This window comes from Diceros bicornis, chromosome 15, assembly GCF_020826845.1.
Source record: "Diceros bicornis minor isolate mBicDic1 chromosome 15, mDicBic1.mat.cur, whole genome shotgun sequence".
In the NCBI taxonomy this organism is placed as follows: Eukaryota; Metazoa; Chordata; class Mammalia; order Perissodactyla; family Rhinocerotidae; genus Diceros; species Diceros bicornis.
Window position 1 is genome coordinate 40,384,449 of NC_080754.1, and position 14,298 is coordinate 40,398,746.

Here is a 14,298-nt window from a genome sequence, read left to right on the forward strand (position 1 = left end):
AGCTGAAAGCCCTAAACCCAGTAATCAGGAGGGTATCCTAATATACTGCCTAAATGTAAATGTAAATGTGAGTCACTCGGACTCACAGGCCTGAGAGATAGACTATCATTGTTTTGTCTAATTAGTAGAGGAAGGGAATAAAACCTGAAAAGTTTGCCTTTCAAACATTTTTTTGTGTTCCAGGAATTTTTGGTTTGTAAAATCACCTGGGAGTAGGCATTATTACCCCCATGATACAGCAGAAGAAACCGAGGCTCAGAGATGTTACTCAAGGTCGTGGTTACAGCTGATGAGTTGGCAGGTCAGATTCAAACCCAGATCTCCCTGACTCCAAGCTCATGTTCCTCCCGCTCCTCAGGTGAGGCCCAGGTGAGGTGACCACGGGCATCCAGCCTCAGACTTTCTGTGAATACACACAGAGATAGACGGTGCTCCAGCTCCTGAGTTTGAAGACTCCTGCCTACCCTCATGACTGAGGGACTGGTCTTCTCCTGGCTGAGAAGAGTCTCTGCGTTTACAGAAATGTACTCAAGATCTTAGAGGAAAATGGAGACCCAACTTAAGAGAGAAGGAAGCTGGCATGGCCCCAGATCCACCACCTCTTGTTAAGAAAATATCTCAGATGCCCTTCACCTTGGGCATCCCCCATCCCCGCCCCTCACAAACTCTACAGGCAGAGTTGAAAGTGTCTGCTTTCACACAAGGGCCACTTGTGGTTTTCCTCCCTGCTCAGTGCACCACTTGGGAGGGCCTTTCAGCCACTTCTCATTATGTAAGTTATTTCAGTTTCTTTGCCACAAGTGAATGAGGGCCAAAGAGAGGTGTCTTCTCTGTTCCCGGAGCCTGCCCTGGATTTAGCCTCGTGCCACTCAGAAGACGCAGCTGTGCTGAGCGTAGCATGGGGCAGCAGCATAGCCAGCCCTTGGTGAGGCAGCGGCTCTCCTTCCCTGGCTCCCCAGTCATGGCCTGGCAGCGCTTTGCAATGGTGGTGCTCTTCATGTCCCTGGCAGGTGAGTGGCACACATGACTTGCCATAGTGACTCTGCCACGTCTGGTTCTATTAAGTTTAATGCCTTCTAGTGTGCTGACCAAGATGAGGCAGGACAGCCTGAAGACAGCTATAGTCGCTTCAGCTACTGTGGGTAATCGGCTTGGGAACATCTGCTCCTTATTACCGTACACACGTGGAGCACATCTTCATCTTTTTCCGAGAGCTTTCACTGTTTGGACTTGTTTCCGTGAGTCAGGCAGAGTAGGTGTCAACCCCAGAAGACAGTGACACTGTCCCTGGTTCCCAAATGGACTCCGGGCACCTTATCGGGGAGAGTTTGTAGAAATCACTTAGGTTTAAGAGATGGAGAACTGAGCCAGGGCTTGGAAATGGGGGTCTTGCTACATTGTCTGGGAAAACACATCATGTCTTGCTTTTCTTGTTTTTCTCAAACGGAAATGCTGTCTTTATATTATATAAATGGTGAATCGTGAAGATGAGTCAGATATGGTCTGACAAATTGTGCCATTTCAGGAAGGTGTAAGGCCGGGCATCGAAGATTTTTTAAAAATTACCATTATACTTCAGATCAGAGAGGTTGTCTGGGAAACTGAGCTTTTAATGATTGTTTTATGTCCCTACTCCCTGCTTTCACCAAGAACATTTTCTCCCTAGGACATTGAGCCTTCTTGTCTGCTGTTATCAAGTTTGGTGATTAATTCACGATTCTTTCTAGAATCTCTGAACTGAACATGTGCGGGAACTGGCTCTGTCAACATGGCCCTGTTCATGTGCTCAAATAGGGGACACAGTGGCACTTGACTATAATACGAATTGTTATGAAAGTTGGGTGAAGGGTCAGGCCCGCTGTTCTAATCCAGGCTGTCTTTCCTTGTGCCACACTTTCAGAATTAGAGTTTCACATTCTTTTGGAAGCAAAAAGGGAAGTCCTCGTTATATTTAGCACGGAAGCTAATAAAAAAGCAAAACATCTCATTCTGGCAATAGCCCTGGGGGACCTGTGTGTGAGCGCCAGTTCAATGGCTGACGGATGCCTGGTAGATTCAGGAATGCAATGAGCGCTCAATAAATGCAAGAGCAGGTGGAGAGGAAATGCCTACATTGCCCTTTTCTCTCTGAGCTGCAAATTCTCAGAGGTGAGCTGAGCAAATGAAGCATGCAAAGGTGCTGGAAAGGTACCCATTTTCCAGATGAAGGTACTGAGGCAGGTGAAGGAATTGCTCATGATCACTCAGCTGCAGCCCTGAGATTTACATGCAGGAAGTCTGGCTTCGGGGTCCATGGTCTGCACTACTGCACTACACAGCCCTGCATACAGCAGTTCAAGAAACACTTGTTGAATTGAAGCAAAAACCATTAGACATTTTGCTAGGAGAGAGAACTTCTAGGTAAACTAGCTGTGTAATCTTTATCCAGTCACTTTGCTTCCCTGGTCTCAAATTCCTCCCCTATAAAATGAGGAGATTTAAGTTTGTATCCGTTAATTTTAGGTTCAGCTGCACATGAGAGAAAAGCCCTCAAATAACAGTGAGTTAAACAAGGTAAATGTTTGTTTCTCTCATGTGAAAACAAGTCCAGAGGAATTTAGACCAGGTCTGGTGGGGGTGCTTATTATCATGGACCCACCATTCCATGGTAGTGACTTCTACCTGCAAGGTCTCCTCATTGGTTCTAGATGTCTGCTGGACCTCCAGCCATCACACAAAAGTTGCAAGCTGGTTACAGGAGGAAAATGGAAAGGCAGTAGAGAGACCACGTAGGTGATTGAGCTCCCCTTAAGCAGCCTTCCCAGGAGGCACACATAGCCCTACCCCCTCTACTGCTTTGGCTCAAACTCAGTCACATGTTCTCACCCAGCTGGAAAGGCAGCTTAGACCCAGAATTCTTTATTCCAGGCAGCAAGTGCTCAGCTTAAACTCATGGTTCTGTTACTAAGGAAAAAGGGGAGATTGGATTTTGGCATAGTCAGCCAGTAGTCTCTGCCACAGGACTGGAGCCCCTTCAGGTCGAGGGTTCTCTTTGAATCTCAAGTCCCACAGGAAACTAACAGAAGTAGGATTTACATCTTTTTGCTAAAAGGTCTAAGGTTAACCTGTGAAACTGTGTGCAGAATCTTGCTAAGGGCCTACCCCTGCCACTCCACACGTCTAAAAACAGTCTTCCTGCTGCGCCCAGATGGGGCTGCTTCTGCTGCCCAGGGAGGTGCCAGAGAAAGTGCTTGGAGGCTAAACTCATTCCCTGCCCCTGGATGTGGCCACAGGGCTCCATTTACTCCCCAACTGCGTTCCTTAGAGCTCTGCAGACAAAGTGTAGCCTCCAAGACCTCCCAGGCCTGCTCCCTGCTGGGTCCCCACCTCACCCCCCCTTCCCCACACCCTCCTTATGTTCCGTCATGCTGACCCTCTTGCTCTTCTCCAGACATACCAGGCTCTGAAGCCTCGTGCCTTTGCACATCCTCTTCCTCCTGCCTGGGATACCATTTACTCCTTGTCAGCCTGAAGAATTTCTCCTTGTTTTGGAATCCCCTACCCCACCCCACCCCATAGCACTCAGGGCCTACCTCCATAATAACACTTGTCCCCTTGAGGAGTGTGGTCCATTTCTGTGTCTGCCTCCCAAGGCTTTTGAGCCCCTGAGAACAAAGACCTACCCCCAGTGCCTGGCATGGAGCTTGGCTCAGAGGAGGCTCTCACATGTCTGTTGACTTGGGTGTGGCAGGGAACCAGACAGACTCTATCTGGAAGGGGCTGACTGTAGGAAAATACCTAGAAAACCCCAGTGTTGTCACTGACTTTCCCAGGGTCTGGCCGATGAGTCACCTCTCTGTTCCTCCTGGGGGTTATGGGGGAACCAAAACCTTTTCATGCCTCTTCCTGCAGCTCACCACCTAGAGGACTTCAAGCAATGGGTCAAGGCCCTGGGGTACCAGTTTGCTGAGTCTCCTGAATCCTGGAGAGGAGATGCTGGGGCACGGGGGTGAGGACTTGGCAAATCAGTGTGCAGACTCCAGGACTCTGTTCTTTTGAGGAGAGGAAGGGTCGAGAGAGATTCTGGCTATACCCTGCCCTTGCTTCTACGCACTGTCTTCTTTGTGGGTCTCAGACAGACCCATGAACTTGACTAAACCTCTATGGGGCCAAAGTTCCCATTTAAAAACTGTGACCGAATTTTGATGAAGATTGGTCATATATGTGTGGTTATATACGTAGATTTTGTAAAAGAGAATATTTCTCAGAGTATTATTTCCATTGAGTACCTAACACATGAACTTTCTGGGACATATTACAATGCACAGCATACCTACCCATCAGTTTTCCAACTAATCACTGCCCACCTTTTATATCCCACACCCCTACAGGGAGATGGAGAGAGGAGGGGAGGGCCAGAGAGGGGAAGGAGAAGAATATTAGAAAGTATTTCCCAGACTGGTTCAATCTGTAACACACTCTGACCAATTTTTGGTCCAGCCACCTGCCAGCCCAGCCTTCTGTCCACCAGGAAGTCAGGTGACATATTAAGACACCATGACTGCCATCACCTCCCGGCACCCCACGAACACTTCCTACACACCAAGCAGACCTTGACGGGGTACCATGAGTCTTCTTGTCCTGTTTGGGATGCTGTGCTTTCATGAATGACCAGTGTGCTTTTTTCTCCTTATTTGAGTTCATTCATCGCTGCTGAGAAAGGCACTCTAATCGCATTATGAGGAAGCTACCTCCTTTAAAAGGGTGTGTTACTCAACTGAGGAAATTCTACTTAGTTGAGAAGATTGGCTTTAGCTCATAAGCACAAGCTGTACACAGTGGGATTTTATCAAGGATCTAATGATCTCCCCAGGAGGCAAGTGGTTTCCTGTCTCCCAGAGTTCTCTGCACAAGATACAAGATATTCCTGGAAACCACATCTGGGAGTGAATTCTTTCCATAGTAATAGTATGAACTTACAACAGGAACTTAGGGTTCCTGTTGGGTTCTTGAACAAGGAAACAGCAACTCAGGTTTAGCCCAAATGCATTGTGCAAATTAATCATTGATAACTGTCAACCTTCAATAATAATCTTGAAAGGAAAAATCTTACTCCAAGCTCTACAATGTGGTCATAAAGGTTCCATGTATAATGCTTTTACGAAGGCTTACAAAGCAAACCTACAGCCCATAAAATCTGCAACTCTCAAGTAGCATACATTTCAGTTATCCAAATGAACATTTTAGCTGCAAAAAAGACTCTTTAATAGTAGTCTCAAGTAACTTAATGTCATTAATAATGTCTTTTTTTTTTTTTTGGTGAGAAAGATTAACCCTGAGCTAACATCTGTTGCCCATCTTCATCTTTTTGCTGAGGAAGATTGGCCCTGGGCTAACATCCATGCCCATCCTCCTCTACTTTATATGTGGGACGCCTGCCACAGCATGGCTTGATAAGTGTTGTGTAGGTCTATGCCCGGGTTCCGAATGTGTAAACCCTGGGCTGCCGAAGCGGAGCACACGAACTTAACCACTATGCCACTGGGCCAGCCCCAATAATAAATCTTTTTTAAAGGTTATCCAAGGCTATGTGAACTAATATTTTTGTTTTTCCCATTTGGCAAGCCAGCTGTGCAGAAATAATTCATAAGTGTTACTTCTGGGTTTAAAGTTAGAACTTTTCTTTGGGAAGATAATCACTATTTTAGCACACAAGCCTTTGAAATCCTCACCAAGGACCACCATTATGAGAGTTTGGTGAATTGGGGTCACTGGAGGGGCACCCTACTCTTCTCTCCTCTGCTATTGTCTCTTCTCTCACCGTTCTTCCCAGTGGCACACCACCTCCACCTGTCCCCAAATCCAAGGGCAGGCGTTGGTTCAGACAGGGGATCAAGTCCCAGCTCCAAAATTCACTAGTGGTGTGATTAAGGTCAAGTGGATGGAATTTTCTAAATCTGAGTGTCCTCCTCTGAAAGATGGATAAAGACAGTACTCATTAGAGGGTTTTTGAGAGGAGTTGATGAAACATGACCCTTGACCTGAGGCCTGTCATGTAGTAAGTGTTTAGTAACTTAGAGTTTTTAGTGTTATTATTCTGGGAAAGGTAACCACTTGGAAATATATTGAAAGAAAGAGGGAGATAGTACAGGAGTTTATGGATGATTTTGATGAGATATGAACTTCAGGACTCTATAAACACCAGCATAGAGTGACCTGCCATCCCTCCACCCCATGTTCTCCAAGTCACTGCCCAGCACCAGGAAGCTAGGAAGCTCCAGCTCCAGCTAGTGTAAATACAGTGAAACCACTGCATGGAAGAGGCAGATCCATGTCTCCATGTGCCCGACCATAGACTCTCAAGGAACATCGTCTGCACTTTGTCCACTTTTCTGGCTTGCTATGTGCCTGGAAGGAGGAAAGGATAGAACTATTCTGGTTGAAAAAAAGCCGGAAGACTTTGCCCTTAAGGAATGGCCCAGTAGAGAACCTGTGACAGTAACACGCACTGTAGGAATGCTTAATGGTCCAGGAAAGCTTTCGCTTAAACCAACTTATTTGAGCATTACCATAAGTCTAGAAGGTCTACAATGCTGTTTTCCTCACTTACCCATTCAGTTATTTATTCATCCAATCCATATCCGCTGAACACTTTCTATGCACAGGCACTGGTAGTGAAAAAAATACACACAGTTCCCACCTGGAGGTCACTTTTAATCTAGTGGGTGAGATGCACAGTCAGTAAATAAGCCAATAAACAATTACATAATCAGGACTGACGTTCTGCTGGTACACACTCTCTGGCCAGGCTTATTGTTAAATATTTGAATACCATCTCCTTATATAATTACACGTTGTGATTAGTGCAGTGAAGGCAATGAATATAACACTGTGGTGGAGAATCATGAGGGTGGGAGCTATTTTATGTAAGGAGGACAGGGAGGACTCTCTGAGGAGCTGACATGTAAGCCAAACCATGAAGGACAGCCCACCAGATGTATCAGAACAATTATGGCGTAATTTTCTTTCTTAGTTGAGAGAGGCTGGACCATTCAAAAGGTTAAGTAAGGAAATGACAAGAACAGGTCTCTACAGTATTTAGAAAAACTGGTGGCAAGATAAAAAATGGAAGGGAAATGAATCTCCCATTGTTGGAGGTAATTATGTATAGACTGGACGAACATGTGGCAGATATCCATAGGTACAATTCACACATCAGATTAAGGTTTGGACTAGATGATCTTGAAGATCCCCTTTGGACCTGGGATTATACGATTCTATGCAAACTATACAACTCTGCGTAAATCTTTACTACCATTATTCCTGCAGCCCCAGCTCTATCAGGTCCTCACAGCAGCGCCCTACCCCGGAGCACTCTCTACCCAGGAACACTCTCTGGATTCACATTTGAATTTGGGGAGTGAAGAGGCATCGACATTTGTGATATCTCACTGAGCATGATCACTTTGGGGTGTTAGTACCACACCCCACACAAAGGGGCTGGATGCAGAGGAATATCTGCAATAGGATCACAACGCTGTCACAAACATGAGAGCAACCAGAACATTAAAATTGTGGCCTTGTGGTAGAATCTTGGGTAATCTTCACTTCATTATTATATCCTTGTAAATTTCCCCTAAATCTAAAAATATGCATGTTAATTTTTAATGAAGGAACATTAAAATGGGAGTGGGGGAGGGACTCATTCATGTGAGCTATTGATTATGTGTTTCCTAATTTGCAGTGATGTTGCATTATGGCAATCAAATCAGAGCAAAAGTGTTTCCAGAAATCACAGACTATTCTGAATCTACGACAGCAGCAACCGTACAGGCCATGGGAAAACCTTCTCTCCTGCAACCAGCTAACCAAGTAGCAGCAAGATCAATGGATGGTCACGTCACCTCTCGAATAGCTGCCACAACGTCCAGCCCTGAGACCCCAATCACACACACAACAATAAAAACTCTAGCAACAACTTCCCTGGTAACTACAAACAGCACCCCATCCACCAGCCCAATAATCAGCACCCTACTCACAACTCTGGCCACACCCAACAACTCACACACGGCTGCTCCGGTAACTGAGGCTACAATCGGCCCCAGCGCAGGTCCCAGTTCACCGCCCCGTACCATCATCCCACCAGTCCATACAACTGGAACCAGCCAATCAACTGTCAGCCACACAACTGGGAAAACCACCCAACCCAGTAACCAGACCACCCTTCCAGCAACTTTGTCCACCTCACCACAAAACAGCACAACCAGTCAGAAGCCTGCTCAACCCACCCACGCCCCAGGACCAACCACAGCCACACACAGTACCACCCAAACAGCCTCACCAACCACCACGGCTCCTGGGCCCACCCTCGCACCTCAGCCATCGTCAGCCAAGACTGGAACATATCAAGTTCTAAATGGAAGCAAGCTCTGTATCAAAGCAGAGATGGGGATAGAGCTGACGGTTCAAGACACGGGCTCGGTAAGTTGGGGCTGTAGGACTGGAACACTATTTTCAAAAAGTCTGAGTGGAGCCAAGAATGAACATCCCCCTGCATCCTCTGTCTTTTAATGAAATAAATAGCTGTGAGCTCCTCTTTCTCCAAGGTGCTCCATTAAAAGGTGAATCTGTTTTAGAATATGTGTAAAAATAGAAAACAATGGCAACTGTTTGGAGAGAGGAAAGCACACACCAAAATTTTAAATATGCACACTGCTCACTTTTAGCCAACGCAAGCAGCGTTGGGGTGTGTTCAGTATTGACCCCAGCCGGGCCCTACCCCTCCGATGATTTCCAAGCCTCAGCAACTTTCCTGTGAAATGAGAGGTCTGGATTAGATGGTCTCCATGGTTCCAGCCAGCTGTGACATTAATGTGAAAAATCCAGATTAACAAGAAGATTGGAGGGGGGTAGGGCTAAGATGATCTGGTTTACTAAAGGAATCGCCATAAAAATAATACTTTCTTTTTTTGCACAGTTTTTATGATTTCAAATAAAACTTCCACATTCAGGTTTTCATTTGAAACAGAAGTACATTAGATAGCAAACCTTTCCTGTAGTACCTTTCCACATGCTTAGTTTAACAGAAATTAAATTCCAAGTAGTTTATCCAGACTATATCTGCAGTGAATTATCTATCAAGGAACTCCTTTCTGTGAGAGAACTCCTTCTTTAAAAAAGTTTTCAAACATAACAGTTTGGAAATGAGAGGTGTCTTCCGGGGACTTTCAAATTCTCAAGTGAACACCCATTAGCCTTGAGTTTCAGGCTCGCTTATGAGCCTGTGGTTCTGGTTCCCTAGCTAGAGTTTTCTTCTGCATCTCATTGAGCTGATCTATTTTATTTGGTTTAGGTTTTTTCACCTCAGAGATACTTCAACATTGACCCCAATGCAACTCAAGCCTCTGGGAACTGTGATTTCCGAAAATCCAACCTTCTCTTGAATTTCCGGGGCGGATTTGTGAATCTCACGTTTACCAAGGTGAGGGCTGAGCTCCTGCATACTAACTGGCTCTAGCGTCGCCTTCCCTTTTCCTCACCCTGGGGCCAGGTGGTGCAATCCTGCACTTCACTTTAAGTTCCAGGGGAAATAGGTCTCAGAGCCTTTTGAGATATTCTCTGATAAGAATGAGGGGCATGGAGATGGAGAAGAAGGAAGTGGCAACACCTTATGTTTGCCTTCTTCCCCTTTCAGCCTCCTCCGTGCAGCCCAAGAAGGGCTTCAATGCCTCTTAGGGGAGACTTGGCCTTGGGGAACCTGGCGACAGGTGCCCTTTGCAAACCACTCAAAGGAGGAAGTTGTACAGATGAACAGACCCATAGAAATTCCCAGTGGGCACAAACAAACTGGATTATTCCAAAACCAAAATCAAATGTCACAATGGGTCTTTCCAACCACGGCAGGCAGAATTTAGGGACTAACCAGGCACTGGGTTTTCCAGATCATCTCCTGGAAGTGGGGAGACAACACAGTAGAATGGAAAGAGCATGGATGTGAGGTCAGAGAGTCTTGGCTACAAATTTGACTCTGTCACTTGTTCTCCTTGTGACATCAGGCAGGCAACTTAACCTGTCTGAGCTTTATTTTATCATTTGAGAACTGGGGGAAAGGAATTAAAGATCACCTCTGTAAAGAGCATTGCCCAATACATGGAAAGTCGATGTTCAATAGCCAGTAGCTATGATTACGATGACCAAAATGGGCAAACGTCTTGGGGATGCAATGTTGGTCATCCCACTTTCAAAGGAGAGACTTGCCCCTGCTTGCCCAAAGTTTCTTTCAAATAGGCCAAGTAAGAGCTGGGAATGAGGTACTGAGAGGCCCCTTGTAGTGGGGACTTAGTGTGGGCCTCCTTCTCACCTGTCTAACACGACCCCTGAAGTGAGAGGGGTCTTGGTTAGCAACTCTTGGAGGGGAATGAGCATAGACTTTGGGGTCAGACAAATCAAGATTTACTCTCAGCCATAAGATGTATTAGCTCTGTGATCTCAGATTAGTTGGGGCTTGTTTCCTCATCTATCAAATGGAAATAATTACACCTACTTAGTGGGACCATTGGGAGAATTAGGAATGGTCTCTGTAAACCGTCTAGCACAGTGCTTGGTACATAACAATCATCAATAAAGGGGGGTTGTTATTATTATTGTTGTTGTTATTAACTAGATCTCAAAGTCTTTATCCTCCTTGTGCCTACTTTTCTCCTTAAGTTAGAGATGCACTTGAGAAGTCAGTGGTTTCCTTTCAGTACTAGGTGGGAGAAACGTAATCCCTCATGCCAGAAGAAATTCAGGGCAGAAGAGGTACTCTATTACTGGACAACTGAGGTTTCACCATAGAGGTGTCAGGAATTTTTTAAAAGTCACTTCAGCCAACGGCAGAGGATATGGACAGAAGCCTTTATGCCTCAGATCAAGGCTTGATTCCACCCAGACCACTGCCCGTGTGAATAACTGCCTAACGGAAAGCATCAGAAACCTCCAGCGTTTGTCTGTGGCACACAATGGCCACTGCTGCCAGGCCTGAGGCAGAACTGCCAGCAGGACTTTCTTTGGCTCCTTTCACCATCTCTTTTTGCTCCTTTCTTCCCTCTCCTGATGCCCTCTATCCCTGCCTTTCCGATGCCTTTGATCAGACTCCACCCAAGTTTAGAATCCCCGCCTTTCTGGAAGTCCTCTGTATCTCCAGAGGTGTGGGCAGGAAATGAGTGCCCAGATAGAGCTAGAAGGACCAGCAGGGCCTCCCTGCCTCCACCCACCCTTGGGAAGGTGCAAGGTGAGCCACTCAATCCAGAACCCCAAGTGCTGTCGTAGCTGCTTTGCCTGAGTCTCGCCAACCGGGTTCACCCTATTCATTCCATTCCCAGCACCAGTTTCCCAAGCAGCCTGCCGCCACCTTAGCTCTGCGACAAGAGGAACTCTGCTTTCAGGCTCATAGAAGCTCAAAGTTTCCGCCGGCCTTAGTCCTTCTGGGGAATTTCTGCGTTTTAAAAGACAACCTGGTTAAGCTAAAATAGCGGCTACAAATTCAAAGATTACAGGGGCTAAGCATAGACCTTAACGAGTGAAGTAGGCTAGTAAAAATTTCTTTTTCCTTCAAACAGGCAGACCTCATTTTTCATTTTCCCACTTTTGATGAAGACTTCATTTTTCCATAAGTCTGCATAGAGCAAGTGTGAGATGACAAGTGGCAAGCCTCAGTTTTGAGGTGACAAAGGGAGGGGTAGGGACTGCCCGTCCTCCCCACAGGGGGCAGCCACTCCTCAGCTCCAGCTGGCAGTGCCAGTGGCCGGGCTGGCATGTAGTCCCAGGACTGTCACTGTTGTTTATGGTGGGCATTCATTCTGGATGACTGGGTGTTCATTCTGGGTGGCCGCTGCCCTGCTGTGCCAGTGGTTAAATATTTTACATATCACCTCCATCAGATGATAATGGCAGACCAGTGTTGGCAAGAGAAGTCAGAAATCCAGATCTTTTTATAAAAGCACATGATTTTTAAGCATTGGCAACACATTTTTAAAATATTTGAACACTATGCTGGCCAAGCAAAACACAATTGTAGGCCCGATATGGACTGTGGACCCCGGCACTGTGCCTTCTGCCCTAACAGGTAGACTGTGTGAAATGCATTTAGGCAGGAAAGCCATCTAGATTCTTCCACAAGAGAAATGGGCTCAACAATTCAATCAGCATTTTGCTTTTTAATTGTCTAGACCAGTGTTTCTCAACAGCAGCGGTATTAACATTTGGGGCCAAATAAGTCTTTGTGGTAGGGGCTGTCCTCTGCCTTGTGGGATGTTGAACAGTATCCCTGGCTTCTGCCCACTAGATGCCGGTAGCAACACCAGACCCTAGTTATGACAACCCAAAATGTCTCCAGACATTGCTAAATGTCCCCTGGGGAGACAAAATCACCCCTGGTTGAGAACTACTGCTCTAGAGAAAAACAGCCTTGGAAAATAGGAGTTTATATTAGTTATAACATATGAAATGTTATAATTGAGAACCAAGTTGTAGAATGATAACTGGATGCTGATTTATCAACCAATTTATCAATAAGAATTTACTGAGCGCCTACTTTGTCCCCAACACTGAGCTAGACATTACAGGAGAAAATAAAAGTAATATAGGCTATAGTTCCTGGTTTCAAATCATATACAATAATTTGTCGTTTTTAAAACCAAAATACTGCCAATGATAGACGCATAAAGAAAAATCTGCCTCCTAAACTGTCCCTTGATACTGTTGTTCAATCAAGACTTAAATTATCTGTATCATTTCTATGTGACCATGGACAGGTTGCTAGCTCTCTCTCTGAGCCTCAGTTTCCTCTTCTGTAGGATGGGGCCAACCAGTACCTCTTTTGCTGGGCTGCTGTGAGTGTGAACTGGGCTGGCATATGTGAAAGTGCTGAGCAGGCGTTGGCCTACAGTGGGATTAGGAGAGGTGGGTTTCCTTTCTCTTTTCTCTCAGTTTCATCTTTTAAAGAACTGAAAATCTTTCCACATCAGCATCCGATGTGATTAAGGTGGCATGCTGAGAGTTGTTCAGATCCTTCAGGTGCACGATAAATACACCTCGCTTCCCCCCCCTCCCCACAACTTCCTTCCTGCTTGGATAGTTTGTTTTAAAACCATCTTTCAGCAACTTTGTGTAGAGTTTATTTTTCTGTGCTCCACACTATCCGTTTCTCATCCACCTGGTTGGCAGGGCAGCTCAAGGCCTCCTGCCCTGGCTCTGGGACGTGGGAGAAATCGGTCACCCCAGGGAAAAGGCAGCAGGGCCAGGCAGTGTATTGGCCAGCGAGGTCTGGAAATCCAATACTGCCCACCCGCTGGTGCATCCCCAAAGCCTTTCAGGGGCGTTTGGAGGTCTCTTAGCTTATAGACTCCTGAGAACTGTTATCAGCGCTCAAATGATAACACTCTCAGAGAGCACTATTTAGAACTTCCCAAATGGGCTATACCATTTCCTGCCCTGTTCTCCCTCTGCCTGGAATGTGCCTCCCACCCCTCAGCCCTCTTTTGCATTCATGCTTTAAGATGGCTCAATTATCTTTCACCCTATGCAGTCCCCCTTTTCCCACCCCCATCTCCATCCCAGGTAAAACCAAGACACTTTCTTCTCTTGGTTCCCTGAGCCTCCATTTTTTGTTCCTCGACCTCCATTAATGCACCCGTCACACATTTTGTCATCTTGAAGGCAAGTCAATGACTTATTCACATTTCTCTCTCTTGTGCCCAGCCCTGACTTTGTACATAGTATATCTTTAGCAAATGTTTGATGAAGAAATGAATCAATAAAGGAGTGCCTCTAAATTTCACAGAGAACTCTGGGCCAAGTTGCGAAAAAGTAGATCAGCAACTCTAAAAACAGCCCCTTTGGCTGCCATTTGCTATGTCCAGCGCAAAGGTTTCTGGATGTAGTTACAACAATGCTGAGCAAAAAAGGCCTGATTGATGTTGAAGACAGAATCCACACCCTAAACATCTGTGACTATGAAACTCTCACAATACAATTTGCAGAAGTCAAGGAGAGGACCCTGGGCCTCACGGTCATTGGTATGCTGCCTTCCTGGGCAGGCTTGATTGGCTGCCTTGCACTGGACCCCGTCCTTGCAAAGGAGGATGTTAAGGTTCCTTGAGGAATTAGGATTTCTTTGATCAGATATTGCAGAACTCTCTTTAGATACTGGCAGTGAGGAGCCACTGTCTCGGCATCTCATTGGATGAATAGTGAGATGGCACTTTTGCAAGTGGTCCATTCAAACAGGCATACTGTAAAGGCTAAAGTGCCATATTTGGTTATTAGGAGTCCTTGGCC

At 46.0% G+C, this 14,298-nt stretch overlaps 1 protein-coding gene across 1 annotated transcript in view; it reads left to right on the forward strand.

Moving 5' to 3' along the window:
- The first annotated feature begins 816 nt into the window (after positions 1–816).
- Positions 817–14,298, forward strand: part of LAMP3 (lysosomal associated membrane protein 3) — a 33,534-nt gene continuing 20,052 nt past the window's right edge. Inside the window, exons 1-3 of the mRNA XM_058556275.1 lie at positions 817–1,010; positions 7,724–8,460; positions 9,332–9,460. Of these exons, the coding sequence (XP_058412258.1) occupies positions 899–1,010; positions 7,724–8,460; positions 9,332–9,460 (978 nt within the window). The 5' untranslated portion in view covers positions 817–898. The remainder of the gene's footprint in view (positions 1,011–7,723; positions 8,461–9,331; positions 9,461–14,298) is intronic.